Source organism: Sphaeramia orbicularis, chromosome 1, assembly GCF_902148855.1.
Source record: "Sphaeramia orbicularis chromosome 1, fSphaOr1.1, whole genome shotgun sequence".
NCBI lineage: Eukaryota > Metazoa > Chordata > Actinopteri > Kurtiformes > Apogonidae > Sphaeramia > Sphaeramia orbicularis.
In genome coordinates, this window is record NC_043957.1 from 8,690,287 (window position 1) to 8,704,264 (window position 13,978).

Genomic DNA, 13,978 nt, shown 5'->3' on the forward strand with positions numbered 1-13,978 from the left:
CAAACAAAAATGTAGTAAAGCTGTCCATTCGTCACCGCTTGGCCAGCCCCATTAATGTCTGTGTTTTCGAAAGTCAGTGAAATGACTTCAGTTCCTTTTAACCCCTTTAACATAATTATGTCACCGGGGCCACATTCTGCATTCACCATTATTCAAATTACCTTAAAATAGGTTATACTGTGTTTACTTGGTGACGCAGAGCCCAGTAGTACGCACATAAACAGCATCAATAAAGCCGGTGTGCAGCTCTGCAGCCCGTCAGTGTTGGTGCTAAATAAAACATCAGTGGCTGTGCTGGAGGCCACCTGGTAACTCAGCAGCCTTTGAGGTCTGACGGAGATAACACAACGCACAGCTGCTTTGTCCCTTCAAATTATATTTCACTGTCCTTCTGACTCGGGCTCACACCCCAGGACACATGCCCTTTACGTCACAGTGTCACCGGTTACGGAGTGGGTTAGTGTGAAATGCGACAAAGACGGTGACGTGGTGACTTACAGAGAAGAGCATGTTCTTCTTGTCCTGGTTCACTGCTCTGGGGTCGGGCACTGGGTCGGTGTGTTTGAGCACCGAGACCGACTCCCCCGTCAGGATGGACTGGTCCACTCTCAGTGTGGTCGAGCGGATGGACGTCAGCCTGATGTCAGCTGGGACTTTATCGCCAACTGTGAAAAAAAAAGATCAGACAAAACACTCACTTTCCTGTGCTGCTTTGAGTATGGATGAAGACAAATATTGTGGCTAACCAGACCCCCCCCCCCAAAAAAAAAAAAAAAAACAAAAAAAAAAAAAAAAAACCAAAAACAAAACAAAACAAAACAAAACTAGAAGCACTCGGAGATCGCAGACCTCCGCCAAGGCTGATCAGTGGCCCCCCCCCCGTGGGCCCCCCCACGCCAAGGAGGTTATGTTTTTGCCAGGGTTTGTTTGTTTGTTTGTCTGTCTGTCTGTCTGTCTGTCTGTCTGTCTGTCCGTTAGTGTGCAACATAACTCAAAAAGTTATGGACAGATTTTGATGAAATTTTCAGGGTTTGTTGGAAATGGGCCCCCCCACCCCCGATCACCACCAAAATTTAATCATTTCTTCCTTATCCCATTTCCAACAAACCCTGAAAATTTCATCAAAATCTGTCCATAACTTTTTGAGTTATGTTGCACACTAATGGACAGACAAACAGACAGACAGACAGACAAACAAACAAACAAACCCTGGCAAAAACATAACCTCCTTGGCGGAGGTAAAAAAACAACAATCAGCCGCGGTGGGCTAAACGTGGAAGGTAACTGTGACGCGCACACCAAACTCCACCCTCAGCTGCAAGCCTGTTCAACACCTTTATTTCTATTTCACAATGCAAAAACTCCACTCACAGATAGGGGTGTTAGAAAATATCGGTTCTGCAATATATCGCAACATTTTATTTCACAATACTGTATCGATATTAACCTGTTTAACCCTGACCATATTTTCAGGGGAAAAACGCCTAAAAAGACATTCCCAAAGTAAATGAAGGATTACTTCACAATAATAAGGTTCATATGGATGTTCTTGGTGTCTATGGACATTTAGAGACCTCACAGAATCTATTCCCAGTGTCTAAAACAGGGGTCTCAAACTCAGATCCTCGAGGGCCGGTATCCTGCATGTTTTAGATGTTTCCCTCTTCCAGCACACCTGACGGTCATTATCAGGCTACTGCACAGCTTGATGATAGGCTTATCATTTGAATCAGGTGTGTTGGAAGAGGGAAACATCTAAAACATGCAGGATACTGGCCCTCGAGGATCTGAGTTTGAGACCCCTGGTCTAAAATATTGTATCTATTACTATGCCTGAGTAAACTGTAACAAACTAAAAAAGAAATTAGAATTTTTTATCCTCGCCTGTTTTTTTTTCGGCTGGATTGACGACGATATGCATAAATTAGTTGTTGATGTTGGAGATTTTTTAATAGCGTATATTTCACCCCACAAAGATTAAAAATCATGTTTGAACATTAAAGTTTGCACTAAAATACACTTTTGATGTACTTTTATTAACATTAGCATCTAAACTTTGAGAAAAAGTTGAAAAAAACATCCATTGTCCTGATTTATTATATTTTTATAGTAGATGAATATTAATATCATTTTTTCGGCCCGCGGGTAGGCCGATAGGGCTAAAGGGGTTAAAAAGTACTGTATCAATATTTTTTAGGAATTTATTCAATTGCAGATATGGTGGAGGCTCATTTTTGTTTTTTGTTTTTCTTTATTGTTTATATCTTATTTAATATTATTTAACACTGTTTTATTAAATAATGGTTATTTGAAGTATCCTAAAAGCACTTTTTACTGTCTGAGAGATTTAGATGTTAGTTCCTCTGTTGGGATTGTACAAAAATTGTGTTATGATGTTAGTTATGTTAGTTAATAGAATATGAACATTTGAACAGGATCTTAAACTGTAATATCTGTAAAACATAATTTAAGTTTTAACACAGAAACATTTTGTGATATAACATTAGGTTCTGTTGTGATCAAATAAAAATGTGGTTAGTATTTGTGCAGATTTCTGGTGTAATTCAATTCTTCCAGGGAATAATCATTTTTAAAAAAGAAACAAACAAAAAATTGCCTTTTCATCAGTATCACGATATATTGTGATATATCGTATCGTGATCCTAGTATTGTGATTTGTTTCGTATTGCCAGATTCTTGCCAATACACACCCCTACTCACAGACATCCGTGCAAAGGTAATAAAGGTGAAGTAATACGGTGTAACCTAGCATAGTGCAGGTCAACAGAAAATAGTCAACAGAAAATATCCCTCCAGACGCTGACTCCACGCCGTGTTCAAACACCAGCACCGAAAACCAGGTGAGTGCAATTACAAATAACCACGGACAACACACCCACAGTGACACACCCCTCACCCGAGCACCAATGCAGTGTACAGATACAAACGGAACCGACAAATACAAAAAGAAAAATTACATATTTCTCCTACAACAAATAAACATAATGGTAATTTCAGATTTCTACGTTAGGTTTTGATGGTCTAATGGTACATGTATTAGGCCATGTCCAAATGAAACCACATCTTTTCCTATCCGATCTTTTTCTCTGTCGTTTTCAAAAAAGTGCTCCGTAAACACAGTCATTTCAGGAAATATTTGCATCCACATGAAACCACTGAAAACTATACTCAGTGCCAATGAAAACGCAACACTTGAATGTGTTTTATTGTTCCTGAGCTGCATCAATATGTTTAAGTTTCACCTGTATAAAATAATCCCAGACAATTTCTTAACAACCTGAGACGGGTTGAGCTATTGTCACGGTTGAATGAACTTGTCTGCATTCATAAGACTTGTTTTTGTCATTGCTCAGCAATGAACTGCTCAACTTAAGGAATTGTGGTCAGTTAAGGAGTGGTCATGTTCTGTATATAAAGGCAAGCTGAAAAGCAGGAAAATCATTTCCAATAACTCAGCGATGCCTAGACTGACACATGACCACAGATGCCATGCTGTGGGGCTCCTGGAGGCCGGAATCTTTGCTCGGCAGGTGGTGCGCCATTTTGGATACAATGTGTCCACAATAGTCAGGATGCAACAGAGGCATGAAGAAACTGGCTCAACTGCAGACAGACCTCGCCCTGGACGAGCACGTGTGACCACGCCACAGCAGGATCGCTACATTGAGCTGCAGCACCTCCAGGACCGCTTTGTGACTTTTGGTTTTGGGGGTCCTTGAGTTTCTTTCTTTATCCTTATTTTTTGTCAACAAATTTGGATGTGATTTTTTTATTTTTACTGTATAGAAATGGCCTATGATTAATTCCAAAGAGCTTATGGAATAAAAATCCTCATCGATTTAAAAAAATATAAGAATCTTCAAGTGTTGCGTTTTCATTGACACTGAGTATATGTAGTACAAATGCCAGGCCTGTATGGTGCAAAAAATAGAAAAGATGACATGGAGTATGCGCATAAAGCTTGTGCGCTGTATATAAACCACAGACTACAAAAAAGAAGAAGAAGAACAACTCTCTGCAGTAGATCCAAGAGCTCGGGGAGGTTTTTGCAGATTAACTGAGTAACTGAGAATCCGTGGATTAAGTGACTAATGGTTGCAGCTCTAATAGAAAGTGAGTAATGGTTCTGCATTGTCAAACAGTTGTTGAGTGTGCTGCAGAAACACATTAAACATGCTGATGACTATTTATATTTTACTCTTACAGGCTGTACTGACTACACCCTGAAGCGACTCTATCACACTAGAGGGAACAAACTGTAACTGGCACTACTGTCTGTTCAGAATAAATGAAAAGAAACCAGGCCTTATGCATTTGGGATTTCTGCGGCTTTTATCTTCGCTGTACTGAACTCATAACTAACAGACTCCTATGCGTTTTACCCCTACGAAGGTTGGTTTATTCTCCCTGGCTTTACTTATCCGCAAACGATTTACTTACTAGACTGTATTCTGTGATTAATACAAACTGTAGCAGGAGAAACTGCAGTGTTACGTAAGGATGTCTGGCCCTTACTGTCCTGCTGCCTTCACACCATAAAAACCCAAGTGAGGTAATAAACCAAAGAGCTCATGATAAGACACATCATCTCCCATTACCATGACTCACACTGGAAAATGAACAAACAGTCACAACCCATTAAAATCACAACCTTCCTTAAACGGTCTCATTTCTGAATTTCAGGTTGTAAAACTGACATCTACATTCTCTGTTTTTTTTTATTCTTGCGTTTATTGCTCCATGTACCGACAGTTCGACCTCTGCTATCTCCAGTTTTCGTTACCTTAATGTGAACTAAAGGCCACAAATTCCTGCTTACAAAATAAACTCCAATTAGATGTAGACGGCAGTAAACAGTGTATATTACAGTATCTGTGGAGCTTCTTATTATGTAATACCACGTCTCCTCACTCCTTGGGGGAACCCAGATATCACTTCTAGCCTTCCTACACAGAGGAAGTCTCGATTTACCAAGAAAAACAACAGAAATATATGTTAATCTGATTAAAAATGGGATCTGAAGGTCTGAGGGAAAACATGAGCTGTAAAGAAATTCTAATCATAGATTTACTGAATAATGAAGTTAAGAATGGAGCCTTACAGATGCAAATATCCAAAAACAAAACACCTTACTGCCTGCAGAAATAGTGCAGCACTAAAAGCGTATTTACACAACTTGTACTCGACACCAGGTAAAAACATGGAATGAAACTTATTAACTGAGCACCGCTTGTGCCCACGGATATAGATTTAGAAACCTAAAACAGAACTGGGAAAGCCGACAGGCAGGTGCTTCAATTGTCTAAAAAATGTATTATATTAACAAAGAAATAAGAACATGAAAAAACACAAATGCAAGCAAACACACACACACACACACACACACATATTCTATCACTTATTTTTCTTAAGAAATTTCAGTATTTTCATGGTTGTTCATATTTTTTTAAAGGATAGTTTAGAGATGTAAATATTTTCATAACATAATTTTACTTTTTCCACTAAACATAGAGAAAAGTTTGGAGTTTACATGATTTATATATTATTTTGTTGTTATTATCTTATGTCTGTCCCACTTCAGATCTTATTGGGCTGAATGTGGCCGCTGAACTAAAATGAATTAATTTATTTTTGGTTTGTATATTAATCATTGCATTTAGTACAATAATTATAATAAACATAAAAACCAAAAAAGGAATAGGCTAGAAGCAAAACCTTATTTTTTGTCCTATCCTTTTCACCTGATACACTGCTTACATTAAATTAAAAGTGTACATCAAGCATTTACACCATGAAAAAAAAAAAAAAAAAAAAAAAAAAAAACTAAAAAAATCTATCAATCTAAACAACAAAAACTTATCTACCATCTCAATTCAATATTACTAAATGCTTTTAAATTTAAGGCTTTTTTTTTTAAAAACTTTGTCAAAGAAGTGAACAACTCAAATTCATCATCAAATCCATTCCATAATTTCACATCCACAACCCCAGTCCATCTAGACTTTACATTTGTCCTCACTTTAGTCCATTCACAAATCTAAAGATCTCTGAAATTATAATGACTCTCTCTTAATTCAAAGAAATCACAAATGGTATTTGGGACAATACTATTTTTATCCCTCATCTTCCATATACGTATTAAGGAATAATTTTTATACTTCTTTTTAAATATACTTATGTTTATACTTTGCTTTATCTCTTGCTCCAGACTGTTCCACAAAGTCACCCCACCCAAATGACTTTGACATCCATGCCTCAGACTAAATGACTGCAGTTACAGACCTGCAGAAGCAACAGAACTGTCAGTCAGTTCACAGAAGTAAAGACATGTTGTTCTGACAAGTAATAAGTGCGATTCACTGCATCTGTTTCAATACGTTCCCCTTGTGTTTCTAAGCGGAAGTCACACAGTCATGATGTCTTCTTTATGCAAATAAGGGCAGACGACTGCAGATGTAAGAGGAGCGTTCTCCCTGCAGGATGAGTACAGAAGTCCACAAACTGTTTACAAGTGTTTATATGCTATGAGAGCATGTCAGGGGAAACACAGGACAGGAAGGCAGAGCTGACATATTAGCCTCCTGATTTCTTTCAGCTTTACACTGACCTGCCAAACACATTAATTATGACATCTATGTAGGTAAAACAAAGTCCACTAATGGAGCAAGTTATGACACACAGAGCTGAAGTATAAACATTACTATGTCATGTCATTTTTTTACTATTACATGGTGCTTTTAATAACTTTAACAGAGTCTGTGAGGATTTACTTCAAACTGTCATATTAACAAACAGGTCAATTTGTGTTCGACTCTACAGATATTTAAAGTGACACTTTGGTCAGCAGCCAGTGTTGCTTTCTGTTGCTTTTGTTTTTTTTTTGTTGTTATTTATTCTCCTCAACAAAGAAAGAAAGAACTGACTCAAGCAACATTTTTACCCACAAGCAGATAAATGTACCCCCCCAGTCTCATGGACAATGCAATACTCACTCTGCCTCAGTGCAATAATAGTATTTTAGTAGTATTTGTATATTTAATTTTTTTTATCTTTGCGGTTTCTCTATATTGCCAATACTTTTCAGTATTTTGTGTCATGTTTTTATGCAGTTGTTTCTAAACTGATTTTCATGATTCCTGTAACTGACAATAAAGATCTATTCTATTCTATTCTATTCTATTCTATTCTATTCTAAATATAAAAATAGTTCCTATTTTAAAGTCTTTCAGTCTTTCATCACGTTATCTGTGAATGAACACATATGAAAACATAAAAATTTATGAAGAAATAACATTAGAGGTAGACTGATATATCTGCCAGCCGATATGTTGATTTTTTTCAATATCGGCCTTAATTTTTTTTTTTTTAAAGCCAATATTTGATCAGTAGTAAAATGTTCTACGATATTTGACCAGGCACCTTTGTGGGCAGCACTTGAAGTTCAATAAATGCTAAAAGAGTCCTATGTGTGTGTGTATTAATAATTTCATTTATACTGCTGCATAAAAATCTTAATTATCTGAGTGTTTTAATTGTATCTTATGGTCAGTGTGCTTTAAAAAAAAATGGCCTTAAACATTGGCCTCAAAACTCAGCTGTAGATATCGGATATCGGCTGACCAAGTTTTTAAAAAAATCGGCATCGGCCTTAGAAAAACCCGTATCGGTCGACCTCTAAAGAACATTAATATAACATGAGAGATAAACACCTAACACTGCCATCGGTGAAAAGGCATCTGATATGACGATACCAATATTGGCTGATATCAGAAAATATTGGTCGTGACAAAATTACAGAAACAGACCAAAGCGCTGTGCCCCAGACAAATTCCACTTTACTTCACTTTTACTATATCGTAAGAAACACAAAGAAAAGACCTCCAGAGGACACTTTGATTACTTTGATTTCAACATCCTGTCCAGTCTTAGTTGTGTTTAATGCCTGATGTTTGGCTGAAATAGTAGAAAAAAAAATCAGGGTTAAACAATAACAGTGAGAAGCCTAGCCTCCAGCTCTGATCTGTGTCAAGTTCCCATGCTCTGGAAGACAAATAGTTTTACTACAGTCAGAGGGGCACTGGATCACTCTCACACTCACAGGGCTTTATCTCGGCCTAGTAAGAAAACCACTGAATCCTCTAGACACCCGCTGCTATTTCAGGCAGCTCAAGGAAAGGAAACGGGGTTATCTGAGCGAGCGTGTGTTACTACAGCTGACAGCGCTTAAGCAACCCAGCTGGAATCATTTCTTCTGCACATACAACGGACCTCCGTGTGTTTACTCCGGGAGAATTTACAAATGAATCATCCAACTGTTAAACGTTAAACCAAAAAGGCCATGGATCCACCAGCAGAAGGTACTAAGACTATTCAGATACTCCATCGTCTAAAACACTACAAGTGGATTCAACAGATTTAAACACTGGGTCATTACATTAAACCCCGCACAAATCATCAGCTGTACAAAACTACTTATCCCATAGTCAAACCTTCATAAATCTTTACTCGGAAACCTCTGCCCGGCTCTGAGAACCAATCACATACTTTCCATTAAGACCCTGTGCGTCTCTAACAGGGTTTCCATGACGACAGCAGCCAAAGGAGAAGGCAGCGATGTAGAGGAAGGCATGTAGATTGAGATGTTTGCCAGGAAGAACTAAACAAAGATGCCATAATGTTATTTCAACCATGTCTAAACATCTATGCTGTGCACGGTGCTCGGCTTAAAAGGTCATTCCGAGCCGGTGAGTAAAATCTGGCTGATGGCCAGGCTGAGGCGGCCTGTGTTCTGAAAAGCCATTTCCCTTTTTTTTTTTAACTAAGTGATGTTTTTATATATAACTACTTTCTCCAAATATGTTGATCTGAATGGTAGACTTTATGATTTGTGATGTTTGCTGCAGTTAATGCTTGCTTTGTTTTAGTATTAAGCTTTAAAGGAGTCATATTTTGCTTTTTTGAAAATGGAATTATGCATTTAACATTTCCCTGTGGTCTACATAAACTGTAAATCAGGGGTCTCAAACTCATTTTAGTTCAAGGGCCACATTCAGCCCGATTTGATCTCCAGTGGGCCGGGCCAGTAAAATAATAGTAAAATAACCTAGAAATAATGACAACTCCAGATTTTTGTTTTTGTCTTAGTGCAAAAAACCCCCATTAAATTATGAAACTACTTACTTTTATAAACTATCCAAACAAAAACGAGGTGAAGAACCTGAAAAAAACTGAAATTTCTTAAGAAAAATAAGTGTAATTTTAACAATATTCTGCCTCAACTTATCATTTCTACATGCGCATTATGGATCAGATCTACAAAGACACTAAACACTTAGTAACAGGCAGAAAATTGTTAAAATTGTGCTTAATTTTCTTTAGACATTTCAGGTTGTTCATATTTGTTATATATATATATAATATATATATATATTCACATTTTATTGTTGCAGGATAGTTTGTAAATGTAAATATTTTCATAATTTAATGTTATTTTTTGCAAAGACAAAAGTTTGTAGTTGTTATTTACAGGCATTTTGTAATTTTATTTTATTTTATTTTTTTTTCGCATCAAACCAAGAAGAAAATATATAGTCATTATTTCTTGTAGGTTATTATGCTATTATTATTTTACTGTAGATCATACTGGTCTGTATGCGGAACCTGAACTAAAATTAGTTCGACAGCCTTGACTGGAATTTTTGCACTTTGTAAATTCATCCCAGGGGCCGGATTGGAACCTTTGGCGGGCCGCATTTGGCCCCTGGGCCGCATGTTTGAGACCCCTGCTGTAAATGCTACGCTTGGGTCACAATTCTTCCTTAATTAAACTCTACAGGCCCATCGTCTTTTTTTTTTTTTTTTTAATTTCCATTTTGTTTTTATTGAAAAAGGTGACAAAATATCTCCAACACTACCATTCATACAGATATTATCTACTAGAGCCCTTTTCATATTTCTTATTTTATTCATACAAAAGTGTAAAAAAAACTAACATATGAAGTGGGTGCTTACAGTTTCGGTATTTCTCACTTAAAAACAATCATAGCGTTACAATACCTCTGGATTCTTTAAACATTACGAGTGTTTATGCAGAAAAACATCAAATGAAGGATAAATACAGGGAGATTATGAAAAAGAGGACATTTTTAGAGGAGAGATGCAAGTTCGAGGTGGCTAGAGGATACAAACTTGGTCCATTTGTCCCAAATATGACAACATTTATCCCTCTGGATTCTGATAGAGTAAGTCATTTTTTCCATTTCGAATATTTGCAAGATGATCTCATACCAACCTTCTATTGCTGATAGAGTTGGGTTTAACCACCTTCTTGTAATAGATTTCTTGCTGGCTGCTAAAAGCAGCAGTAATAATTTTGCATCCTCCCTCCGTTCTAGTACAGCGACATCACCAAGGTATAGATTTACAAAATTATAGGCGATATGAACTTTAAAGACTGACATTAAAGTCCCGTGGATACCACTCCAGTGTTACAGGCCCATCTTTAACCCTATTTTTGAGTAATGACATGGGAAAGGTCGTTTTGAGCGCTGGCCCTTTAAATGCACAAGACCCCACCCCCTCCAGGTTGCTGACTGTGCACTCTGTCCCCCACTTGTGTTCATTAATACAACCAACAACTGAACATTTTAGGTAATTGTTTTGAAGTTTGGACATATTTTCAGTTTTTACTACAACCGCTGCTCCTGATAAACAATTATGTCGTACTCTGAGAAATTTTTGTCAAAAGTCTTGACCTTATATGTGCAAATGTCATGACGAAACTAGTTATAAAACGTAACAAATTAAGAAGGAATTAAAACAAGTTATAGAAATCCACTCGATTTTTGCCGGAATGAATATAAAGATAGCTTTGCAGCACCTGGAGGGTTCAAATTCAAACTTTATGAACTGTTTTGGTCCAAACACACAAACAAATGAACCAAGACTAATACAAGTGGATTAAGCAAAATATGACCCCTTTAATATCCCGGCTGTTTAATTTATGGTTTTTAATCTTTGCTTTTACTCCTCTTTCATTCTCTATGTGAGTCTGGGCTGAGTATTTTATCTTTGCACTTCACTGCTTTGCAATGTGTCATAAATAAAGTTTTGTTTGTTTTTTTTTACTTTTTTATTATACTAAGGTCTGGTGTTGGACTGCTGCGTTTATGTACTTTTTCTTGCATTTACCTTTATTGTTTGTGTTCCTGTTGGTTTTATTGCTTTTATTTTGCGATGTGACATTGGCTTTTCGTTGCATTTACGGTCTTCTCTGTCTTTCTGTGTATTTGCTGGTTTGTTATTTTGACTCGTTCACATTTCTATATAGCATCATACATCGTTTTTCATCTTTATTTTTAACTTTACCATCTCTGTTTTGTTTTCTACAATTCTAATTATTCCTATTCTTCGTCTTATTGTTGTTGTTGTTATCAGTATTAACGTTATTGCTCAGGTATTTGACAGTGATTTGTTTGGGTCCTCAAGAAGCTGGATAAGTTCTATTTGCTTTTGCAGATCAATGTATTTCCTGTACAAACAAGAAACACACAGGGAGGCCAAACCCCCTCTGATTGGTTAGCTCCACCCATGAACCAAACCCAGAGACGACCAAATCCACTGGACACAAAATTCATGAAATTATCTTTTTGGGCGAAATGACAAACTCTACAATATCATCAAGATCATTTAGAACATGACTTCTTTGTCACCTTTAGAACAGATACTGGAGTGTAGTTAAAATGTAGCACAAGAAGTGTCCTATCAAAACACTTGCACCAATCAACCATTTGTTGATTTCATGGAGACTTAGGTGAAACTGCTGGGAACAGTTGGTACAGGCTGCAGACTGTGGACTGGATGTATGTACTCCATGTACTATGTACTACCATCTGTTTAGAATTCCAGCCTCATAGAAACATAACAGACACACATCAGATTAATGCTAAAGGTTCTTCTCTGTTGAACACTTTCCCTTGTCTTTGCTCAGCAGTGACTCCACACAGAAACCACAACAACACAGGAATCTTTGTGTCTCAAAAGAGACCTTTAAGTGTGGATGTTTTATTCATTTATTGTTCCTGTATTAATCAGGATTTATACATTGGCTGCAATATGATTTTACAGGGGTTTTGAGGTAGAGTAGGAACTATGAGGCCCTGTCTTCTGCCAGGCTACAGTTGTAAATAAGAATGTTGTCTTAATCTGTCTTCCCAAATTAAATAAAGGTTAAATTAAATAAAAATACAGATAAAGTTCTCTTTACCTGCAACTTCCACAATGTCTCCAGGTACGATGTCTCGTGCTCGGACTCTCTGGACACTCTTCTTGTCCTGTCGATAGACCTTCCCCATCTCCGGCTCATACTCCTTCAGAGCCTCGATGGCGTTCTCTGCATTTCGCTCCTAAAAGACAAAACGCAGTAAGACACAGACAGGTGGTGAATTAAAGGAAAGAACAAACATCAAGACAACGCACCTATGTACAGACTCACTGAAAGGTCTGATGTGTATGAAAATGATACTGCGTCATATACTAAGATCTTCCCTGTTAACATGTCATCAGATTTTGGGTGTTGTATTAGCTTTCCCTCATTAGACACCATCAAAATACTGCATGACTTGTTGATTTTATATCATGATCGATCTTCACTAATTCATAGAAGTTATTTTGCCCTGCTTACAAATTTCACATGGTAATTTCCAAAAGTATTTGATAAGAGGGTCTCAAACATGTGGCCTGGGGGCCAAAACCAGCCTACCAAGAGGTCCAATCTGGCTCGCGGGATGAATTTGTGAAATGCAAAAATTCCACTTAAGATAAATATGAAGATTGTCAAACTCATTTTAGGTCAGGTTCCACATACAGACCAATATGATCTAGAGTAAAATAATAGCAGAATAACCTACAAACAGTAACAATCCATTTTTCTAGGTACTAGGTTCAACTGGACTAGTTTTGCTCTTTTGAAGCAAAACTAGTCCAGTTGAACCCAGAAGAACTACTAAGAAGTACAATGACCTGGGTGAATGAGAAATTGGATGAGAAATTGTTTTTATTTTAGTTCCAATCTCCAAATTATTAACAATATTATGCTTGTTACCAAATGTTTGCGTAACATTGTGTGTAATGCACATGTATAAATGATAAGTTGAGGCATAATATTGTTAAAACTGTACTTATTTTTCTTACAAATTTCAGTTTTTTCAAGTTATTCACATGTTTTTTGTTAAAGGATAGTTTGTAAATGTAAATATTTTCATAATTTAACGTTTTTTATAGCACTAAAAAAAAGAGAAAAAGTCATCATTATTTATAGATTATGATGCTATTACTTTACTGGTCTGGCCCACTTGAGACCCAATTGGGCCGAATGCAGCCCCTGGAAGAACTGAGTTTGACACCCCTGATTTAATATAATGTATATATAGCAGTGAATGTACTAATCTGATTGGACAGATGACCTCACATGTCTTTTTTTTCCATGACAAACATGTAAAGAATGTAACTAAAGTAGCAGCAGTTTGGTGGATGGACGCCTGCTTATAAAACTGTAGCCGTTGATGTCGCAGAGTGAGACATGAGGCCGACAAAGGATGAGAAAAGCAGGAGATATGACAAAAATTTCCAACTTCTGAACTGAGATAAAACTGCTGAACACTAGTTTGGGCGGTTAACGCTTACACTTGAAAACATCCACAGTTCAGCTGCCAAATCTCTTAGTGCATTTGTTACATTTAGATATGATTACTATAATGTTTTATAATCTAGTCTGCCACGTTTAGTTACAAAAGTCCTCAAGTCTTTCAAAATGTTGTTGTTAGAATCCTAATAAAACTACAAAATTCAACCATATTTTTTGGGGGAGTTTTTCTTCACTCAAACCGAGGTGCAAAGGACAGTGGGTGTTCATTTTTTTTTTTTAACACAACAATACAATGTAACGGGGTGAAGGCTG

General features: G+C 37.0%; 1 protein-coding gene across 1 annotated transcript in view; it reads right to left on the bottom strand.

Annotated features, from left to right (window-relative positions):
* LOC115419323 (sarcoplasmic/endoplasmic reticulum calcium ATPase 2) overlaps positions 1 to 13,978 on the bottom strand; it is a 39,397-nt gene that overhangs the window by 18,076 nt on the left and 7,343 nt on the right. The window contains exons 6-7 of the mRNA XM_030134067.1: positions 12,287 to 12,425; positions 499 to 665 (exon numbers count right to left, since the gene is read on the bottom strand). Coding sequence (XP_029989927.1) covers positions 499 to 665; positions 12,287 to 12,425 — 306 coding nt within the window. The remainder of the gene's footprint in view (positions 1 to 498; positions 666 to 12,286; positions 12,426 to 13,978) is intronic.